The 23,156-nt window shown below is 34.9% G+C and overlaps 2 protein-coding genes across 3 annotated transcripts; one reads left to right on the top strand and one right to left on the bottom strand.

The window, feature by feature from the left end:
• Positions 1 to 2,442, top strand: LOC137813838 (uncharacterized). The gene is made up of 3 exons (XM_068616281.1): positions 1 to 487; positions 1,513 to 1,660; positions 1,983 to 2,442. Exons 1-3 carry the CDS (start codon positions 122 to 124, stop codon positions 2,207 to 2,209), a joined length of 741 nt encoding a protein of 246 aa, XP_068472382.1. The 5' UTR covers positions 1 to 121; the 3' UTR covers positions 2,210 to 2,442.
• Positions 2,443 to 6,470: 4,028 nt separating this feature from the next.
• LOC137813837 (vacuolar lysine transporter YPQ1) lies at positions 6,471 to 13,666 on the bottom strand. Of its 2 annotated transcripts, none has more exons than XM_068616280.1 (14): positions 13,537 to 13,666; positions 12,611 to 12,863; positions 11,777 to 11,819; positions 10,910 to 10,936; positions 10,705 to 10,794; positions 9,713 to 9,870; positions 9,085 to 9,250; positions 8,875 to 8,997; positions 8,371 to 8,490; positions 7,968 to 7,988; positions 7,706 to 7,764; positions 7,480 to 7,570; positions 7,040 to 7,137; positions 6,471 to 6,856 (listed from the first exon to the last, which is right to left on the bottom strand). In XM_068616280.1, the coding sequence occupies exons 2-13, from the start codon at positions 12,838 to 12,840 to the stop codon at positions 7,087 to 7,089; spliced, it is 1,179 nt and encodes a 392-aa protein (XP_068472381.1). In that variant the 5' UTR covers positions 12,841 to 12,863; positions 13,537 to 13,666; the 3' UTR covers positions 6,471 to 6,856; positions 7,040 to 7,086. The 2 variants fall into 2 exon arrangements, with proteins under 2 accessions (XP_068472381.1, XP_068472380.1); XM_068616279.1 differs by having other exon boundaries at positions 12,611 to 12,871; positions 13,537 to 13,665.
• Positions 13,667 to 23,156: the final 9,490 nt, after the last annotated feature.

The following is a 23,156-nucleotide window of genomic DNA, read 5'->3' as shown; positions in this document are numbered from 1 at the left end:
TAAATGTTAAAGAGTGGAAGAATTCTTAGTTGCCACGACATGAGCTTCCACCATCACCACACAAAAAGGTGAAAGGAAATATGGCTAAACCAGAGAAACCTTTCCTTGCCATTCATCATCCATGGCTCTTCTTCCTTCTTCTTCTCTCATAACTCTTCTCCATATCTCATCCCAATCTTATCTTAGCTCCATCACTCTTGCACCATCTTTCAAACCACTCACTCATTCAAAGCACCACCTGAACCATAGAAGCTGCAACTCCAAGCTCTTGGCTTTTTCTTACAGGTATTTCATTGAAGAAGAAGATGATGATGACAATGATGAGAACCACACCTTTGATGAAGCGGTGGCTCTCTTCAACGGAGGAGAGTACTACAAATGCCATGACTATCTTGAATCCCTTTGGAACAATGCAGAAGAGCCCACCAGCACACTCATTCATGGAATACTGCAATGTGCTGTGGGTTTCTACCACCTCTTCAACCAGGTTTTCATACACAGTCATAACTTTATCATTTTATATATTGTTTCTGCACATTTACATATATTTTTAAATTACCTTCATTACTTTTTGCCCATGAAAAATACACAAAATAACCAAAATTAAGTTCAATAGAGATATTTGTAACTTTATAGTAAAGAAAATGTAAATAGAATTATCATTAGAGTAAATTATGGTGATGTATTTTATGAGGTTTTATCAAATTTATTATGATACTTTTTTCATTCTTTACCTCTATTTAATATTCTTTAATTACTTGAAATATAGTACAGTGACACTCCCTCACCTTACAGTTTCACCCTTTCGCCTAAGAAACATAACATGCCACGTATCCGATAAGATGCTGTCACAAGCATTACAAGATTTTTTTATTGATAACGTGAAATACACTACAAGTAAAAAAGTCCTTAGCAATTTATCATCCTTTTGTTGAATTCTTGAGAGGGCAATCGAAGTCACTTCATTATGAACTTTTGGATCATGGTAGAAAACTGTAAATAGACTGGTTTGGCAATTCGGTAAACCAAGCTAAGACATCTCCTCTCAGATTTGTTAGCATCATTCTACACAACATTGTGTCTTCATAAGGGTATAAATTCATGTGTGTAATGAGTTCACATGTTTATGAGTCCAAAGTCCCATCAAATCTCAATGTAGAAAGAGGTTTATATCCTTTAGGCAAAGCAACATCCAATATTTTGTCCACAAATAGATGACATAAGGCAAAAGAAGTGGATTTATGTGAAGGGATCTATGTCCTTAATAATGTAATAAATTACACCAGAATCTCATGACTAATATGCTATATTAATTGATAATTAAGGATTTTCATTATAATTGAACTGATAATAAAAATTCTGTAATGATTAAGATCTTCGTAAAGACCAAACCCTCAATTAGATGAGTGGTTAACTACTTGACCTATGCAGTACATCTTTTATTGATATTACAGTTTTGCTTGATCATGAATTATATATATTGTCTTGAAAAATAGTTCTTTGGTTTAATAGAACCACAGAGGAGCCATGATGGAGTTGGGGGAAGGACTATGCAAATTGAGAAAGATGGAATTCTCAAATGGGCCGTTTCATAAGTTTGAGAGAGATATTTCAGCTGTTCTAGATTTTATCTACCAGACACAGATAGAGTTAGCTGCATGTGAGTGCTCCTAACCTTGGAAATCCATGTAGTAATTAGGGTCTTTTTTGGACAAATTTGTTCATAAGGACTTCTTGAAGAAAAATATAGGAACAAATTAAATAAATTCCTGTATAAACTAAATTTAGCTAATGTATAAGTTAGAAAATAGAAGTTTAGAAATGTTTGATGAAATCTGATACAAATTAGCTTATATACAAACTAATTAACTTTCACAAAAAGTTCATTTTATATACAGAAGTCGTGAAGAAACTTGTCCAAACATACCTTCAGTTTGGTTTTGAAGAAATTACAGTTTGTGTTTTCCCTTGAAATTGAGCAGGTAGTGAGGATATTTGTGTTGCAATGGATCGATCAGAAAGATCTTACCAACTTCTTGGGGAATATGCTTCAGGGCAGCGTGTGTATGATCTAGAACTTTGCAGTGATGCATCAGTGTACATTGTGTTCTGTCCTCAAGGGTCTAAAGGCTCCACTGAAGCCCAAAGGGTAAAGCTTCCCAAGCTTAAGGCTACCATGGAACATCTAGTGGCTTATGAATACAAGTGAACATCTTTTCAAGACATTGCCCTAGATCAAACATGCAAAATATTTATTTCCTTCTGTTGGAGGGAAGAGTTGTCTTGTGCAGTTATCATAGAACAGCACCCTAAAGTAAAAAAAAGCAGTCACAGTGTGCAAAAACCTTTGCCATGGTTTCAAAATTTGTGTATTGATGTAACCCAGAAAAGGATAGAAGAAAGAAGTTTATAATTATTTTGGGGAGACTTGTTTACTTATAATTCATCATACCCCCTTTGCAAGTACCTAAAAATATTTAAATTACAGTACACCATACTGGCATAGTTTTCAAAAGTAATTATGGCATAAAAATATTTAGGAAATATTAAATTCAATTTATTTTTAGATTTCACTCTTTTAAAAAGAGAAAACTGTGGAATATGCTTTTAATAAAACTAAAAGAAAATGTTTCTTTTAACGTGTACATAGTAGAATATATATATATATATATATAAGCTAACCTTTTTGAGAAAATTTTCTTTTCCTACAAATCTCAAGACTCATACACTATCTGCATGTTTTATTTCAAGACTAAAGGAAAGATTTAGGTGTATTTCGGTAAGTAACTTTATTATTTTTACTTAAAATTCAAATTTCACCTCAATAACCTTCCATTACCTTTAATGACGACTTTTATTGTCTGAATTATTAAGATAAAATTTCAATTTCAATTATATGATATGGTACCTAAATTTTGTTCAAAGGCATGGGTTGACTAATGTACATTAATCAAGGAAACAGATGACAGATTTTTATAGAAAAAAAGTACTTGTCGTGTCAAGAATGTAAGTCATTTAACACGTTTGTTGAAGTAATTATAAGCATTTAATTAAGTGGATCTAATAATTAATATCACTTAAACAACAGTTTAGAGTACTTGTTCACAAGACCCTCAACTTAAAATTTAACCTTTTAAACTAAAAATATCATAAAACTACCAAATATGGAAGCTGTAAACTTGTTCCAAGATACTGGGGTTATACCAAAAGGTTGTAATGCTTCCTTCATTGCTTTGGTACCTAAAGTGTGTGACCCCCTGTCTCTGGATCAATTCAGGCCTATATCCCTTGTAGGTATGTTCTATAAGATCGTGACTAAGGTTTTAGCTGGTCGTATGAAGGATGTTCTTCATTTGATTATCGACGAAAACCAATCTGCTTTCTTGAGGAATAGAGGCTTGTTAGACAGCGTGCTAGTGGCCAATGAGGTGGTGGAGGAGGTAAGGAGGAATAGAAGGAGTGCTCTTTGCTTCAAGGTGGACTACGAGAAAGCTTACGATTCGGTAAGGTGGGACTTCTTATTTGATATGTTGCAGAGGTTAGGCTTTCATAGCAAATGGGTGAGGTGGGTTAAAGGATGCCTAGAATCGTCTTCCATTTCAGTGCTCGTTAATGGAAGCCCTACAGAGGAATTTAAACCATCAAGAGGATTAAGGCAGGGTGATCCTATGGCGCCTTTTCTGTTTCTTGTGGTTGCTGAAGGTTTAGCTGGTTTAGTGAGACAAGCGTCTAAGCAAAACATGCTAACAGGTGTGAAGGTGGGGAGGAGGGAAATAGAATGCAGCATGCTTCAATTTGCAGATGACACTCTCTTCCTGTGTGAGGATTCTTTCCTTAATGTTTTCACTATAAAGACGATTCTCAGATGCTTCGAACTAGTTTCTGGTTTGAAAATCAACTTCTACAAATCCAAATTGGCTGGGATAAATGTGGACAGGTTTACCTTGGAGACCTACGCCAAGACTCTTAATTGCAACACAATGCAGATACCTTTCAAGTACTTGGGGTTAGAAGTAGGAGGTAATCCAAGGAAGGTACAATTCTGGGAACCGGTTGTCAACAAAGTCAGTGCTAGACTTAGTACTTGGAAAGGGAGGTGTCTATCCATGGCAGGTAGAATATGCCTAATAAAATCAGTCTTCACCTCTATCCCTCTTTTCTACCTGTCCTGGTTCCAACAAGCTATTACATGGAATGTTAAATCTGGGGACTTAGTGCGCTTTTGGGAGGATCCATGGGTTAATAACAAAAGTCTCAAGGAGTTATACCCTAGGTTGTTCTCTATCTCTCTTAATCAAGGGATGAAGGTGGGTGAGACTGGTTATTGGGACAGTTTTGGGTGGCGATGGAACTTAAACTGGAGAAGGGAGAGATTCCATTGGGAATCCATTCTGGAGGATGAGTTATTAGAAGTTTTACATAGGGTTGTTATGCATGAGGAGGCTAAGGACTTTATCTCTTGGAATGGGGATCCCAAAGGTTTTTTCTCGGTAAGATCAGCATATGATCTTTTAGCTAACCAAGGAATCGGACCAAGTTATGATGTTTTTAGGCTGTTATGGAAGACCAAAGCTTTCCCAAAAGCTTTAGTAACAGCCTGGAGAATCCTCTTTGACAGAATCCCAACTCGCCAGAATCTTGTGGTACGAGGGATTATGGTGAACTCTCCTTTGTGTGTTTTATGTAATCAGTCAGTAGAAACTACTCAGCATTTGTTCTTGGATTGTATCTTTGCTTACCGTGTTTGGATGCTCTGCTATACATGGATATGTGTTATGGGTGCACACAACAGGGACTTATCCAACCATTTTCTGAATTTTCATCTGTTTAATTTGAACGAGAAGCAGAACCAGGTCTGGAAGGGAGTGTGGGTGGCCAATCTTCGATGTATATGGGAGCATAGGAACAATGTGATCTTCAAACAAGGGGTCCCTGACCATGAGGAAGCCTTTCAAGCAGCTCAACTTATGTCTTGGCTTTGGTTGAAACATAGGGAAGGGTCTTTTTCATATGCTTTTTCTGATTGGCTTTTAAATCCCATACAATGCATGCTGGGTGTACGCTGATTATTTATGGCAGAAAAGGTGGTTGTTGAAGGTTTGTTCAAGCCAAAACTAAATGAAGCAGGGTATCCAAGTGGGTTTGCGATAGGGAGAAACCACAATTGAATGGGGGTTCGCTGGTCATGTTGGGTGTTATATGTGGGCCTCGATGCTGTGTGCACGGTGATGTTTGGATAGGTATGTTGGGTGATGTTTGGGAAGGATGGATTGTGCAAGCTGTTTGTACAGCTCTTCATGAGAATCGGTTCTGTTTTTGAGGGGCCAATCTTTTTCTGCTTTGCTGGACAAATGGTCCCTGTTTCATGCTTGCTATTATGAATCCAAGTTGAGTAGAAGCTGTTACAACCTGGGGATGAAACATGATCGCCGGTCGCCGAAATTATGCAAAGGTCAACATGATCGCTGGTCGGTGAAAACGGCGATCTCAATGTGTGCGTAGTCGGTGGTCGCCGAAGGTATCCAAAGGTCAACATGATCGCCGGTTGATGAAGCGGTGTTCTCCATGTCAACATGATCGCCGATCGATGAAGCGGCGTTCTCCATATGTGTGGAGTTAGACAAGGTCAACTTGATCGGCGGTCGATGAAACGGCGATCTCCATGCATGCGTAGTCGGTGGTCGTCGAAGTTATGCAAAGGTCAACATGATCGCCGGTCGATGAAACGGCGATTTCCATGCGTGTGTAGTCGGTGGTCGTCGAAGTTGGTCAACATGATTGCCGGTTGATGAAGCGGCGTTGTCAACATGATCGCCGATCGATGAAGCGGCGTTCTCCATATATGTGTAGTCGGTGGTCGCCGAAGTTAGACAAGGTCAACATGATCGCCGGTCGATGAAACAGCGATCTCCATGCATGCGTAGTCGGTGGTCGTCGAAGTTATGCAAAGATCAACATGATCGCCGGTCGATGAAACGGCGATCTCCATGTGTGCGTAGTCGGTGGTCGTCGAAGTTGGTCAACATGATCGCCGATCGAGGAAGTGCCGTTCTCCATATGTGTGTAGTCGGTGGTCGCCGAAGTTATGCAACGTGCTTGGGTAACTCGTCGTGTGGCGAGGTGAATGTAGCTGACCTCGGTTCTGGGTGTTTCAGTAAAGCTGAATGATGCTATGAGGTAACCTGTTGGTTATTTTTTGGGTATGGTTCTCTCACTTTAAGGTTGTTATGATCCAACCATAAAGGAGAGTTTCTTTTGTGAATGAAATAGGAAGTCTACTTCTGGTCACTGTATATGGGTTGGGATACCCCTGAAGTATCCCTTTAATTTTATTTATTCATTGCTGATAAAAAAAATAAAACTACCAAATAACTGTTTAATTTGAAAGCCTGAGAAGACTGGAGCAGAATATAATAGTGATTCAGAGCAAGTCTGATTGACCATGAATACTGATAATATAATAAAAAACATTTAGATATCAAAAAGCATGTTTCATAATTTCATTGATTATTTATTGACTCGGTAAACAAAACATAAAGTTCTGATTGAATTGAAGATTGACAGCTAACTCAAAGTGTGTGCAAAATGTCTTCATAAAAGGCCTAAAGTAAAATTGAACTCGTTCTAAGAATCCGAAATTCTCAGGAACCAAAAACATCAAAGATGAAAAGGAATGTAAATCGGAAGCATCAACCTCAAACAAAATTGCTGGCAGATCAAATAAACAGAATCACTTCCTTTTACTTCTATGATCACCACGCCAATGATTGTACAATTAATCAGCTGACAATAGTCACCATTCACCAATTCAGTTTTATGCTCATATTTCTAGGACAACTTGGTGGAGATTGCTAGACTGCAATGAACATCTATGTTAGATTTATGAAAGAATCCTACTGCACTTCCTAAATAAATGATGATTCAAAAGGTAGATAGATAGATGTTTGAAATCCAAATGTATGGTCTGCACAAACAGCTACAAAATGGCACACATACATGCTTGCTCAGATACATATAAGAGAGGGAGAGAGAGAGAGACCTGGAAATCCTTGTTTCTTCCTCAGGACACAAAATTCTGCAATTACTTTACATGGCTTGGGAGGTCAAACAGCGGAAATATATAAACTGCATTAAAATCTAAAGCAGATATTAAGGTAGACAAATTTCTTCTGCCTGCAACCTCTGCATGGCTCAAAAGGAATCTCGTGTACACATATGGCCTTATATTTTAACTCTAGATTGTTTTTAAAACTAAATATTAGAGTATAATAAGTATATATATTCCAATTTAAATGGTCCTTAACTCTTGCGTGCTTACAGTAAGCGATCTTGGATAATCAATATACTAAAACTTGAAAGTTAATGAGCTAAGCTCTAAAGTTATCTTTGATGTCCTTCATATATAACTTTCACCACCTGGAATCCTCTTCTCTCTAGCAAGAATAATTCGGAAAAGATAAATTAATAAAAAATGGATACAAAGAAATCGAGAAGGACACACCCTCCTGCATCTACTAGCCATGGCAAATTTGGTTTGATTTTTGACCAATCCAAGCTGATCACAAGTATACTGGCATAAAAAAGAAAAGCTAAATGTTCATTAAATATATTTTGATAATTTCATACCCTCAATATTTTCAGTTGGCAAAATTCACTTTGGTGCTGATACTTTAAGTAGAGAAGATAATATAAACTAGCCGGATACCTGGCTACATAAGTGGAATTCCCAAGTACAGCAAACATGAACATCAAAGGATTGAGTCCCTGCAAAAGTAAGAAGCAACCATAAAATCTGGCTGACACTGTTTCATGCAACTAGAAACAAATTTGTTTTACTGCTCCCATAAAAGTGATTTGGTGAAGGGAGGAGACTTATCTTCCATATTCCCTCCCAAAGTTTTCAGGTGCTAAATGATAAACAAGACAAAATGCATAAAGGATCACAACTTTAATAGTTAGTGTCTAACCTCAACATGACCCCTTCTGATCTGCAAAATTGATGAGTTTATGTATCAATACAAACAATCAGATTAACAAGACGAATCAATCCTTCTTTAAGTGTATGATAAAATAAATTAGATAATTTTGAAATTTCCTATATATTATATAGCAGTTTCTCATGGAAATACCAAAATAATAATTTATGTCATCCTGTCTATATAATATTCATTTGTGGAATATTCTGTATTCATCAATTATTCTCTATAACATACTTATGCAAGTTTACCGTCCATAGGCAACCTATACAAGTGAGAGGATGATGACTACTGTCCCGTAGCAGTTAAACAAACAAAAAATCTAATCTCAGGTAACACAATTTTTATCCGATGAATTCCAACCTATGCTAAGGAATACAATTATATAACTCACATTTAGACAAATTTGAGGCAGCCTTCCACCCAAATATACAAATGTCATTGCCCAACCAAGGAAGGTCCCAATGCTACTGCCCCCAGAAACATCAGTTTTTAGCAACTGGTCATCACCAACCTGCAATTGCTCAAAGAATTGATGACAAGTAGGAAAAAGTAAATTTCGTCTTTTTTTTGTTTGTTTTTCCTTTTAACATGCATAAAAATTTGAAACCAATTATACCTTAAGAACTACTTTAACTGAATCTTTAGTCATCCAGAGAAATAATGTTATTCTCCCTCAACCATTACCAACTAATATGTCAGCAATCACCTAACATTGGCTAGCGATAACCAAAAGGTTTCAAATTACAAATAAAAAATTTAAATTTTATTTGTTGTTCAGGTTATTCATACTCTTATAGGACATACACAAACTATACTACAAACAGTTAGAAGGATATCAAAACAGGATGATTAATTTTTAATATAGTAAAGTAACCATGGTTGCGATTTGCAATACCTGAAAAAGCTTTCTTCCAACATGAATCACAAATTGTTGCCGCGGGTTTGAGGCCATCAGGTTAATATTTGTATTCAATTGTTGAAGCAGGTTGATAGCACCAAGAAAAGTTAAGGTTGAAACCTGAACAAAGACTAGATGCGTTTAGATTTCAATCATGGCACCCTTGTAGTTATGTAAAAAGAATAGTAGTAGAATTAGAATGCTTACTATACAAAGAGTATTCTTCATCCTTGGAGCTGGTGCAGATTGTGTTGCAATGGCTGAACCAAGCAAGCTCTCTTGTATAGAATCTAAAGCAGCAGTAGATGTCATTTTATGTGCTAAGATGGATCCCGCTGTTGGAGTGTGACTCTTAGACAAATATCTTGCTGACCTATGAATTCAAAAGGAAAAGAGTACACTAAAAAAATTACAGATTATGAATTTCTTTGCTTGAGAAAGAAAAACCAACTCAAACTCATTCTGAGCAATACTGTGCTTATTCACTTTACATTAAAACAAAAGAAACCATGCATAAAGAGCAAGCCAAAGGGAAAGAAGACAAATATCAGTGAATCTTCAGCATTTTGTTCAGGAAATTTTTAAAAGAAAAGATAATAAAGCATTCAATCAAAAGAAATTAAGAGTTCATAATGGTTAACAACCTGTTGGAACCAGATATTTGAATTTCTAACTAAGAAATCTTAGATAAAATGTCTTGCACTTTTCAGTCACACAGCCCAAGATTAAGAGAATTCAATATGTTCTTTAAACTCAACACATAAGGAGATTGAAGCTGACTAGGAAAATAGAGCATTGTGCATTTTTTAATAGATTTTTGAGAAAGATTAATTACTGGTAGAATAATCCACTTCCGGTAGCAATTCTTCGAGGACATGCTGGAAGAGGAATAGGAGAACTCGGACTGAAGTTTCTATTTGAATTTTCAAATTCAATACTCTGTTCAGCAACACTGCCTTTTTCCCCTTGTCCAGTTTTTGCGAATGTCTCAACCTGCTCATGTTTAGAATGCTAAAATACAATACAAAACCAAAATGATAAAGTATCTAAACTAGTCTAGAGTTTCTCAAAAAATGTTGTCTAGAGTTTAATAAACTCGTGTAGTGTTTCTCAAAAACTATTAGAAAAAATAAACATCTTTTGTGTCTTTTCCTTATCACCTACTATGAGCATATGTCCCAAGAGATAAGAAAAAAATCCTGCAAATGCAAAAATACTCTAGGCAAGTGTATTAGATCATCTTTCTAATAAAAAATTCAATTTTAAGATGGTACTAAGAAAATGATAAAACTTTATCTTGTAATCTACGTGATGTGGATTATCTGCAGATACAAATAGCTAGTTAATTTTTTCTCCTTGGGGATAAAGACACAGTTATATGATTATAATCTTTTCACACAGTTTAGTTGGTTTAGCTTATAGTAACAGGGTTGACAAGGCACATTTAATAAAGTTACTCCTCAACAGCTTATCATTCCTCAGTAAGTTACTCTGACTCCCAAAGATCCATGCACTTGCTTCCTGTTCATTTAACTTGGGTTTGTTTTATATTGAACTTGAGCTTTCTTTTGTCATTCCCATTTGAACAGGAATCTGTGCTATACAGCATACACACTGAAGTAGAATTTTCCAAGCATCTATCATTTGAGGGTTAGCTTTATTTCATATGAAAAAGTACATATTTATAGAATTATTCAGCTGTTTTCTCTCTACATACATTCACCTTCCTCAAGCATCAGACTCTAGTTGAATGAAGAGTGAGATATAAGGATTCTGATTTTGAAAAGGCAATGATAATTGGAAGAAATGAAGTATAGGGACTTGCACCTTTAGCTGTCTCTTGTATTTTAGTTGAGGATATAAATGTCCATAGTACATGGTTTGTAAACCAAGAGCAAGAGTTATAATGGTATAGAGCTGCATTTTAATACATCAGGAAAATGTCACATCAACTGGCTGAGGCCAGAAAGGTCAGATGAAAGGATGATTTCGTAGGTAATGAAACCCCTAAATCTTTGGCTAGAGTCCTCACCACTGCCATATATAATTGAGTAAGAAGCTGCATAAATAAGAAATAAAGAAATTACTTTGTATCCTTACTGATTTCAGTATCAACAATGGGCATATGATCCATAACAAGTTCAACACGAAAAATATACAGAAAATAGGAAAACAAATGCTCATGATGCTCCCAACGTACACTAGGAGTATTACACACTGTTCTCTAAAACCAGAACATGCGGATAGCAAACCCATTTATACCATTGGATTAAATTTAAATGTCATATGATAAAAGGTTCAAATGCCCAATACTATAAATACAAAAACTTCACATTTTAGTTTCTATGCTCAAAAACAAACATTTTTAGTCCGTACAGATACCATTGGCAATCTCTTTTGGTCCCTACGCATATCATTCTATCCATTTTAGTCCTTCTAACAAAGACCAAAAAGGATTAAAAATGATGTGTCTATTCTAAAAGGGGATATTTTCAAGTATAAGGACAAAAAGGAAATATTTGTGTAACTATAGGAACAGAATGAACAAATAAACTTGTGATAAAAAAAATTAAATCTGAATTTGTTCAAACTATCATCTCATAGAACATAGGGACCTTCACAACTAGAAGCTTCTGAGTGAGCAAAGTGAAAATAATCTCTTTTGCGAATTAATTATTTGAGCACAAAATGATTTAGTTGGCTAATGCCTTATCCAACCCTTACATTTTTCTTCTGTTTTTCAACAGTATTGTGATTTTTTAATATATATTTTCTAATATTCTTTATGAAAAAATGGCATGAATGTTACAAATGGGAGAAAGTAGTGGCAAACTTTAAAGATGGCTACAAAAGTACAAGCAACATAAAGCTTTTAAGAAACAAGAAAATAGACACTCACAGTTGCAGGTTCCAGCAGGCATCCAACGAGGTTGAATACATCTCTGTAGAGGAAAATATGTTGTATCAAAATAGTTGAGATATTTTGTTCAAGAATTTCTATCAAGTATACATGCTAAGTAGCCAAGATAGACACAACAAGCAGTGAATCTCACTTGTATGGGCGTACCCAAGTCTCATCCCATGCATGTGTGTACCCTGGCTACCCAGGCTAGGTAGACTCGTTTTTCTACTCATAACTAGTACAAATCTGTTATGAATCACCCCTCAAAATAAATAGAAATTTATATTGAGGTTGTGTCGATCAACATATTTAATGATGTTTTCTTCCCTTCCCCTTCAAAACAACGCTGTGATTCTTCTAATCAACAAAATCATGCACTCAAACTCAAACTAATCTAGAACCTGAAACTATGCTTTCCTAGTTTTTACTTCTTAGGATCAAGTAAGCATATCCTTAAAAGTGAGACTTAAAGGGTTTAGAGAATGAGCTTATTTGAAAAAGTGTATAAATTTTGTCGTAAAATTTTCACTTCAATTTTAAGGGGATACCAGAAAGATTCTTACAACATAATCTTCCCTCCAATCCATATTCCTAAATGAATTCAAACATGGAGTGAACAAGCTAGTTGCACAGATCACACTTATCAACCTATTAATGAGATCTCTTATTACAGACTCAACTCAAGGTTGAATGAATTGTGTAACGACCAAAATATGCCAGACATTCAAATAGACCAGCAGAACAAACAAAAAAACAAGAACATGAATAGGTTGAATTAAATAACAAAAATGCGAGTAGCCCTTAGGAAATTTTAATGGAAAGCCAAGTTACCCAATTATCCATGTGACCAAGAAAGTGAGAGAGAGGCCCTCAGTGGACTTTGTTCTATAGTTTGTGATTATTTGAGGTATCTCAGCAACAACCCAAACAATGACACTGATTAAACCCAGAAAGAAAGATGCTGACTCCCTAACACTGCTCAGATTCTCTTTGGCCAATTGCAAGCAATGCTGATTGCCATGACACCACACAGAGAGGATGAACTTCTCAAACACTCCCATTGCACCAAAGGAACAACTGATACCTACAAACCTTAAATGAAGTAACAAAGAATCAGTAAAATACTTTTCTCACATCAATAACACTCTCTTGCTAACACTACAAAATTATAAGAGATTCAGAATGTTGCAGAAGAAGCATATTTTGTTAACAAAAGAGTGTTAGCAACGCACTCTCAAATACACACTTTATTACAGGTTAAAATTTATTGAAAACTATAAAATTAGGAGAGACTCGTTAACTGTGATCCAGGACCACCAAAATTTATGATTTTCAATAAATTTCAGGCAACAATAAAGTATGTCCAAGAAAGGAGATTGCAAGTATTTCCCTTATTAGTATAATAACAGAATATTGTATCATGGTAGTAACAACACAAAAGAAGAAACATAGCAAGAAAGGAACATTAGGGTGTGTTTATAAAGTTGGGGTATTTCAATGTACTTGTTGTGAGTTGATTTGGTGTCAGATATGTTACGAAAATGAATCTTTATAGGAGCGAATCAAGAGCAATAATTGAATATTCAGAATGCAACAACAACGAGTGGGGTACAATAAATTCACGATAAAACCATCCAATGCACGTTCATAAAAGGAAAAGAAAAATGACCGATCATTTTACTTTTGACATGGGAAAGAGAAAGAGATAGATTGATTGAATAAAACAGTAACGAACACATGCAAAAGAAAATGAATACCCAGAGAGTAAAGACCCAGATTTCGAGCTACTTCTCCAACTCACAGGAACTCTACAGTCACTCACGAGAGGAATCCTTCACCACTTCTATTTAACCACATTGCAATCTCTTTCTAACTATGATTTTTTTTTAAACTTTTATCATTTATTTAACCATAATGTCTTTAAGAATTTATATCAATGCTAAGGTTTTTCAAGATTTTTTTAATCCAATACTTTTAAAACTATAAAGTATTTCTTATAAATTTTAAATATAATCATATATTTTAGTTGTCAGAATGGGTGGTCCCTCCAGTGGAATTTATCACATGTTAGTTATTCCGTGGATTAATTCAACCTCATTTATTTATTAATTAACTTTAAAAAAAATGAGTCTGACCTGGTCTATCACGGAGTAGGTGGATTAAACAAGCTGGTTTCCTTTTATTTAAAAAAAATGTAACTTTTTAGCTTTTTAGCTTTTTTTTTCCTCTTCGATCTACTTGTTTTGTAATGTAAAAACTGAATCCAATCTTCACATGACAAAATAATCATATGTATTAAATAATCGTAACATATGTTAATATATATAAAAATAAATATCTATAAATGATATTTTAAATATCATATTAATATGGTTAAATAATAATTTTAAATGGTGGTGATGTGTGCGACTTTGCTCATGATAGAACTTGAATCGACAAATGTGGTGGTTGGCGATGGAAAATAAAAAAGAAGTATATGGTGATTAGAGAGAAAAGAAGTGAGGGACAAGAAGAGCCCGATATCTCACACCCATCTTTTTTCACTGTGTTAAGTTGTGTTGGACTGCATTGATGCATTTTTTTTATTTTTTTATAACAAGTTATTAGTGATTTAGCCCAACTCAACATAGGTTGAACTCAAATTCACAGGATGTCTTTGCATCTATCGCTTGGGGTCAATGTTCTGCGTGGTTAGGAGTGTCATCGGCCGCTTCCATTGATCCTTTCGCTCACTTCTTACAATTTTGCAACGTTATAAAACCGTTTAACTCTGTACTGGGAAGTGTGTGGATCTCGATGGTTAGAGAAATTTGGTGTCATATAAACAAGTTATTTTCAAAGGAGGTGTGATGGATCATTCTGAAATCTTCACTTTGGCTCAATTGAAGACTTGAAGACTTGGTCATGGGTAACTTCTAAAATACCCTCTGCTTGTTTCTTCTCCTTTTCTGACTGGTGTCTTACTCCTTTATCGTGTTTGAAATCGATTTAATTGGCATGACCTAGTTTAGGGTTATAGATATCTCTACTTCGATGGTTGTTGATTTTTGTGGACTGTTGGGTTGGTGGATAAGGGTTGTTGTTCTTTTTGCCCCTGGTTTTGGTTGCAGTGAGTTTGTATTAGGTTTGTTTTGAGTTTGTACGGGTTTGTTTTGAGTTTGTACGGGTTTGTTTTGAGTATTGTACGGGATTGTACAGGTTTGTACGGGTTTTTTAGTGGTAGAATTTTTTTGTCTTTCTCAATTTGTTGGTTTGAGAGGATATTTGATTCATATTATATAGGTATGTATAAGGGTTGAACCACCCTTAAGTGTTCCTATTATTCAATCCTTATTGCTGATAAAAAAAAATTCTTGAAGTACTTCTATATTTTATGTAAAAAATATATTTTTGTGTTTTATTTAAAAAATACATTTCAGATTATGTAATCTGAAAACATTTTTTATTCCAAAAAGGTGTTTGGATTATGTAATCCGGAACACACTTTAAAAAAAATACATTCTTAATTATATAATTCAAAAGTTATTTCTGTATTATGTAATTTTTCAAAAAAATACTTCCAAATTCTACATTTTCAGATTACGTAATCCAAAATATATATTTAAAGAAAAACATGTTTTGAATTACCTAATTCAAAATATAAATTTGCATTATGAATTGGTTAATATGAAACATTTTACTATATTCGAAAATAAATTTTGAATTAACTAATTTAAAATATATAAATATTTCAATATTTCAGATTGTGTAATATTACACAATCTAAAATATTGGGAATAAAACACAACTCTATAATCAAACTTTCAAATATTTTGAAGTTTTTCTTAGAATTATAAAACTTGTGGAGTGTTGCAAGAAACTATTGAGTTGCACACCAAGAAGAAGCCTCATTAAATTCTTAGTAGTTCGATTTCAAATGTTACAAAGTTTTAAATTCTTTTTAATCTAATCTGACTCTATAGGTCAAATTAACCTAAGAATGTTAATTCATTGAGTGCTATATTGGATACTCATAAATATTTATTTATTATGGATTTTAATTAAGATATTATTTATTTATTTTGTAGTATTTTTGTTTGAATGCAAATGATTTCGTCTCTTTAATTATATTAGTTTTCTTTCTTAAAAATAGGTTAGACAAATATGAATCCATTTGTGACTCAATTCCTCTTATAACACTATTTATACTTTTATTTCTCCATTTAACACTCTTTTGTTTTTATTTTCCTATATAGCACCATTTTATTTTTATTTTCTTATCTAGCACCATTTCAAAAAGTAAAAATAAAAATTAATAATTTTAATTTTGAATGCATTAAAAAAATAAATATTTTTAATGTTTAAAATAGTTATTAATGAATAAAGAAATGAGTTTTTACAAAAACAAAATAAAAAAATAATAAATTAAAAATGTTTAGTTTAATTTTTTTAAAATGAAGAAAATAAAAAATTAAACCCCACAACAACATAAAAGTTGAATTTATAAACATAAATTAGTATTTATTTTTATTATTATTGATGATGTAATCATGTTAATTTCAAAGTAAAAAATATAGGACATAATTATAAAAAAACCAAAGTCAATTAGTATTAATTAGTAGTGGACACACAGATAATATTAAAGTATTTACTTATTTTTAAGCATTAAGTATAGCATTTGCATTATTTATTTATTTATTTTACATTTAGGGTAGACACTTCAATGTTATATGTGTGTCCACTACTAATTAATACTAATTGAGAGTTTTTTATAATTATATCTTGTATTTTTTACTTGAAATTAACATGATTACATCAATAATAATAAATAAATACTAATTTTTTTTTTATAGATTCAACTTTTATGTTGTTGTAGGGTTTAATTTTTTATTTTCTTCATTCTTAAAAAAATTAAACTAAACATTTTTAATTTATTACTTTTTTTTATTTTGTAAAAAATTATTTTTTATTCATTAATTATATTTCTAACTATTTTAAAAATTAAAAATATTTATTCTTTTAATTTATTCAAAATTAAAATTATCAATTTTTTAAATTGTTTTTTACTTTTGAAATGGTGCTTGATAGAAAAATAAAAACTAAAAGGTAATAGATGGGGGAATAAAGTGTAAATAGTGTTAGATGAGGAATTGAGTCCCCATTTATTACCTACATGACAATACAATATTTGTAATTATAAATAATAAGTATCTCCAATCGTTATTTATAGAAGCATTTATTTCATAATGTTTAACTATTAAAAATATTTATTCGTGGTATAAACTAACATTATACAACAATAAATTACCAAAAATTTAAGACTAATTCTTTATCAAAATTCAATAAATTGTTAACATTATTTTTAAGTTAAAAAAAATAATCTTGTGTGTTTTTGATAAATATTTAACTTTGATTTTTCTTTTATACGTTTATCGTGGGATGATGGTAAAGAAGTATTTTTAATCTTATTTTCATATTTTTGATTGATGATTTGAGTGATAAAATTTTAATAAAAAGTCTTAAAAGTTCAATTAATTAACAAATATAAAATGTTGGCGCTAACAAAATATATACTTAAGTGATATTAGTTTCAAATCGATGTGTTTTAAATTTTATTTTTTTTAATGTTATTTGAATTTGTTTATATTAATTTATATACATTATATTTAAAGCCTAAATATCTTTTTGTGAATGTAAATATATATTATTTTATCTTTGGTTAAGGCAATTTTTTATTTCAAAAAATTTTCTTTAGTGTTTTTTTATATTTTTTTTGTACAGGTCAGACCTCGGTCATCGGTCTGAGAGAAAGATATCAGACATCGAACATTGGTGGACTGATAGTAATGGTGGGTCACGCAAGCTGGGTCCTACAAACAGTATGAGTTGACATGAAGTCAACACTTAGATACTAAGAAAAGCCTAATTCACGAGGGATCCATGCATGTGGGTATATATCACATTCGGGCGCGACACAAGTAAACAGTCCTTGGAGGCGCTAAGGCCCATTAGGGTTAGGGTTTCCAGGGGGAGACTGCATGCATGGCACGTGAATACTTAGGGCACCCATAGAACAGATGACCCCACAACATCGGTGCATGAGTTGGTACCTTGGCGTCCATTCTGTTAGTCGTTGCACTCCACTAAAGGGAAGTCCTATGTGCCAGATTATGCTAAGATTGTGTAATAGTGGCGCAAGGACATTCTCCAAGGAACCTTAAACATGGGTAACAAAACAGAAGTAAACCCTAGTTACAACCTATATAAAGGGTGCTAAGAACCCTAGCAAGGTACACCGTTTCTAAGAGTGAAACTACTTTATACACTTATTGTTTCTTTGCCCAGTACTAACTTGAGCGCGGAGTGCAAACGACCGTCAAGGCGTCCTTTGTCTTTGCAGGTGAGAGGTTCTTCAACCCAAGGAAGTTTGATTCTCAAGCGAGGACAGGCGGGCCAAAGACTGTCGTTTGAGTCAACCGACAAGCGAGTCAACCGGCGAGAACATTTGGCGCCCACCGTGGGGCCCGATAAAACAAGGTCCCACTCTCAATCGTGTTAAGAGCTTACCAGCAATATGAGGAGTACGAGACAAGGCGAGGGAGCGCGCAGTGGATGAGCGTGCCCCACCCATACCACCTAGGGCACGCCCCATGCTGTTCTCTCAAGCGATCATGGATGTTGTGTTACCAGCCACGTCCATGGGCCCAAAAGTCACCTTCACAGGTGTAGAGGACCCAGAGGCTCACCTCACAGCGTTCCACACCCAGATGATGCTTACAGGAGGATTTGATGTTGTGTACTGCAAGTTGTTTATGAGCACATTGGCAGGCGCGGCGTTGGAATGGTTCGTCAGTCTCCCCGATAGACACATTACTACCTTCGACCAATTCTCAACACTGTTCAGAGAATAGTTCCTTGTCAACAGGGCTCCCCCTCCGATCTCTTACGATGTCTTTGACATAAAGCAGTACCAGGGAGAGTCCTTGAAGGAGTTATTGAATAGGTTTGGGTTCCAAGTGGTGAGGCTAAACACCAAGGATGAAGCCATGACGGTGCATGCCTTCACCAAAGGAGTGCTGCTAGAGCCTTTCAGTGACTCACTGATTAGGTATTGCCTAAAGACGTTCTGCGAGATCAGGCGTCGGGCTATGGCGCACATGTTGCGGAAGATCGGGTCATAGAGAAACGCAGTAGCGTTGGCCCCATCCGACCTCGAGCAACAGGTAGACCTCAACCCATGAGGGTGCATGAGGCAGAAGGCCTCGAGAAAGCAGCAGCCCTACGAGACCAGGAAATCCCAGACCAGGGGATGCACAAGGGGGGACGCGCCCCCAAGCACAATTTTCGTGTAGAGCTCAAGGAGCTGATCGCTATTCCTAACATAGCGGCAAGGCTGAAGACACCCCCAAAGACTGACAAAAAGTTGGGGTCCAGCAAGAACACTTGGTGCGAATTCCACCAAGCCTATGGCCATGCCATACGCAACTGCTTGTCACTAGGTGCCAGTTGGACGAACTAGTAAAGAGCGGCTTCTTGAAGGACTACCTCCAAGAGTTGCAGGGGGCTCAGGCGTTAGCAGCCCCAGGAGGAGACCAGGGACACGAGGTGCCCATTCATGGTGAGATTAACACCATCTTGTTAGAATATATGGCCTTAAACGAGAGGGGGTAAATTGTTTGAGAGAGGTTTTTGAAAACTTTTTCAGGTTTAACAAATTTTTTTGTGTGAATCCAGAACATGAATCAAGTTTGCCAAGAATTTAAGCAATAAAATAGCAAAGCAACAGAAAAACAATTGGTTATTTATATCAGCAAAGCTTAAAACATAATTTAAATGAGTTCAGAGTAAGAGAGAGATACACCAACAGTTTATATTGGTTCACTCTTAAACCAAAAGCTACATCCAGTCCCCAAAGTACCACTGGGCAATTACAAAACACAAACCACCAAAGTAGTGACCTTGAACCCTTCAAGAGACACACTACATTTGGAAAAACACACCAAGAGTATTGATCTTGACCACCTCAAGAACATACAACACTCCTTGGCAACACAACACCAGAAATACAGTAGGTTTAGGAAGGAATACACTTGTTCACAGTACAATCTGAATTCAATACAATTGCAATCCTATTTCACATTCTTTGAAAACCCAAAGCTTGATGTGAATGTTCAAATCTTATAATCACACTTATCAAAACTGAAAAACTCAAAATCTTTTCTCTTGCTTGTTTGAAAACATAAACAAACCATTTATATTTTTCAAAGATTGGTCAAAGCAATTAATGAAGGACCGTATTTAGTTGAAAAAAATTTAAAGCATATTCACCATTCAAAACTGAATTCTGTTAGGATTTTCAAAGAAACAATCGGTTGAAACCACGAAACAACCGATTGTTTGGCTTGACAGTTAAGTCAACCAAACTAAAATAGTTTTCAAGCTTTTCAAAACTCCTAAGAGTAAAACAACCAGTTGATTCGACAAAACAACAGGTTGTTTTTCACTTAGTTGGAAAAACACTTCATTTCAAAAAGGTTTTAAATCACATCAGTTTTAGATTCAACAAAGGAGTGGATCACATTCTATTCTACCCAGATCCCACCCAAAAACAACAACAACACCAGCCTTTCATCAAACATCTTGGATTTGGATTCTTCAAAGCACTTGATCGCTCTTGATCAACAATCTCCCCCTATTTGATGAAGACAAATCCCTGGTTGCTTGTGTTGATCTTGATTGAATCTGAAACAACACCTGCAAAACAAAAAGCTACGCAATCCTGAGCATCTCTCATAGCAGGTTATGATCATACATCAACTAGTTTTCTGCATAAATCAAAAAGCAGAAAACCAACCAAAACTAACTAAAAGACAGCTCCATACAAACCAATAATGCAGCAGAAACTTAAAACAAAGATATAGCAGAGTTATAACAGTTTGTAGGACAACACAAAAACCATATTCTCCCCCTATTTGTCTTCACAAATAGACTTTAGGAAGAGATAAAAACAAAATAGTCCAAAATAAAGCAATACAAACATAGAAAGAACAGCAAAGACTTGTCTTTCAAGCTTCACAATTGGTTGTTTCGTTATATCAACCGATTGTTTTTCTTTTATCTTCTTTCCCATACTACAACTGAAACAACTGATTCTGAACAACTTCAATCTATTCATCAAGGGTCTGAAAACGTGTATCTATGATTTGAAATCTATTATCAAAGTTCTAAAAATTTGTAACACAAAGGTCCTGAAGATTCCTTTGGTTTTCAGCAAAGCCATTTAGCCTATTCACCAAGTAACTTTCGAAGGAAGACATTGAAGGAGTCCTATTTCCTTGATGTCCAACACTTGTTCCAGCACCCAAGTCAGTAGCAGGTTGTTCTTCATCTGGAACATCCATATAAGCACCTTCAGCAACTTCTTGATCTTCTTCACCATGTTCAACATGAAAGCCACTTGAGGAACCACCATGTTTACCATCCTTACTTACCCATCTTCCATTGATCTTGGTAAAACCCATCTTGCTTAGCGATCCATTGTTCACTTCTTGTGTTGATTTCACAAACTCAGATGTTTCATCCTCAAGATTCACTTCAAAATAGTTTAAGAATTTAGAAATCAAGATAGCATAAGGATAATGATAATTACTTAATGATGTGAATGTAACTACAAGAATACATGATTCTTTGACATTCTTAGGAGCAACTTGAGCTGGTCATAAATGGCACCTTAATTTAGAATTGGATCAATGTTCTAATTCAAGAACTCACCAAGACTTAGCACCAACCAAGACTCATATGGAAGTCCATATATTGTCAAATGGAATCAAACACAAGGAAAGTAGAACAAGAAATGAAAACTGGACAGAATTGAAAAGCTAAGCTACTAAACTGAATAGAAACAAAGAACAAAGATGGAAAAACAGAATTAAACGGTGCAAATGAAAGGAAAGACTAGGAAATTAAAAACTACCGAATGAAAATTGAAGAAAAGGAAGAAGGACACTTATAGGAAGATGCTTGCTGGATTTTGAGAATTGGAAGAAGCCATTCACGCCACTTGGAACCTTGATCCAAGATAAGTGATGGAGTGCCGCCACTTGAAGCTCACCATTGCTCACAAGATAAGGCAAAGGAAGAAGAAGACCCAAGACTCACAATTTCTCTCCAAATTTGAGTATAGTCTCTCTACTATAAAATTCCAATCTGAATTGTGAAGGATCTAAGCCCTCCTTTTATAGGAGTAAGGGCTGGTAATTTACATAGCTTATTCCCTAAGCTACCCAAAAAACTCCTAAGATCACACCCCCCCTTACTAAGCTCACTCCCCAAGCTTCTAGAATTTGCTAAACTAAAGCCTAAAGATGCTTTTACAAAAGAGGTGTCTCATGTTTCCCTCTAAGCACCTTTCTAAACATTATTCTATATTATTTACAATTTAAAAGAAACTATAAAGAGAGATATTTAATATGAAGCCTATTATTTGAGAGTTTGTAGACTTCTTTATCTTTAGGCTTGATCTTCTCTTTCACTTCTTTTAATTTGTGAGAAGACTAGAAGGAAGAACTTCAAATGTGTAGGTGAAAATCCTCTTCCTTTATTAATAAAATCCTCTCCTAGTGGATATCCATCACTTAACCTCATAGATTTTTGCATGTGTTCATTGATGATATGGATCCAATTGATCTTGACTTTGCTCATTATGCAGTATATGTAAACAAGATTTTCTTCAGTGAGAACATAATGGTTGCTCCCTCTTGATGTTAGAATCCAAGTGACAATGAGAGCCAACAATCTTTCATTCAATTTCAACCCTCCAACCGAACAAGTTCTTACTTGTGCATGAGGATTCTTCAAACAACTTCTCTAATATTGAATTTTTTTGAAGTCTTCCACCACACCAATGTTCCCTTTGTTGATTCTCAAACCGGCATACTTTAGGCCAATCACAGCAACCCACACTTCATGAGTGATCTCCACATCCAAACCCTTGACATGAGAGACAAGATTTTTACCTTCAAACTTTAAGTTGGCGTAGAAAACCCGAATGAGATTTGGATAGATGTTCCCTTTCATCTCCAAAAACCTCTTCAGCAGTTGTTCTTTGAGAAGTCTTCTCACATAATCCAACTTTTGACTCTTCAACCAGCTAAAAGAGGCAACTTTTTGATTGTTTATCACTTTTCTACTTGTTTCAAACCGATATTTCTCAATCAATTCATTATCTCCTGAAAACCAGCCCTCAAGACGTCCTCACGATCTTACAGCTCTGGTTTTAGATCTTTTTTATGATGGAGGAGTGGAATCCATGAAACCAGAATGAGAGAAATCAGAAAAACAAAGGAAGATATGAGATGCAGCAAGAGATATGCCTATGGGTTGTTTTTTTGTAGAAAAA

Source organism: Phaseolus vulgaris, chromosome 1 (genome assembly GCF_000499845.2).
Source record: "Phaseolus vulgaris cultivar G19833 chromosome 1, P. vulgaris v2.0, whole genome shotgun sequence".
NCBI classification, from domain to species: domain Eukaryota; kingdom Viridiplantae; phylum Streptophyta; class Magnoliopsida; order Fabales; family Fabaceae; genus Phaseolus; species Phaseolus vulgaris.
This window is presented reverse-complemented; position numbering and strand designations above follow the sequence as displayed.

What these genes read in the sequence shown, in the direction of transcription:
- LOC137813838 (XM_068616281.1), top strand. Translation starts at nt 122, where the DNA reads ATGGCTCTTCTTCCTTCTTCTTCTCTCATAACTCTTCTCCATATCTCA. An exon ending in TCTACCACCTCTTCAACCAG is followed by an intron (nt 488 to 1,512) that starts GTTTTCATACAC and finishes TTGGTTTAATAG; the next exon opens with AACCACAGAGGAGCCATGAT. An exon ending in ACAGATAGAGTTAGCTGCAT is followed by an intron (nt 1,661 to 1,982) that starts GTGAGTGCTCCT and finishes GAAATTGAGCAG; the next exon opens with GTAGTGAGGATATTTGTGTT.
- LOC137813837 (XM_068616280.1), bottom strand. Translation starts at nt 12,840, where the DNA reads ATGGGAGTGTTTGAGAAGTTCATCCTCTCTGTGTGGTGTCATGGCAAT. An exon ending in GCCTGCTGGAACCTGCAACT is followed by an intron (nt 10,937 to 11,776) that starts GTGAGTGTCTAT and finishes TTATTTATGCAG; the next exon opens with CTTCTTACTCAATTATATAT. An exon ending in GGAAGTGGATTATTCTACCA is followed by an intron (nt 9,251 to 9,712) that starts GTAATTAATCTT and finishes TTGAATTCATAG; the next exon opens with GTCAGCAAGATATTTGTCTA.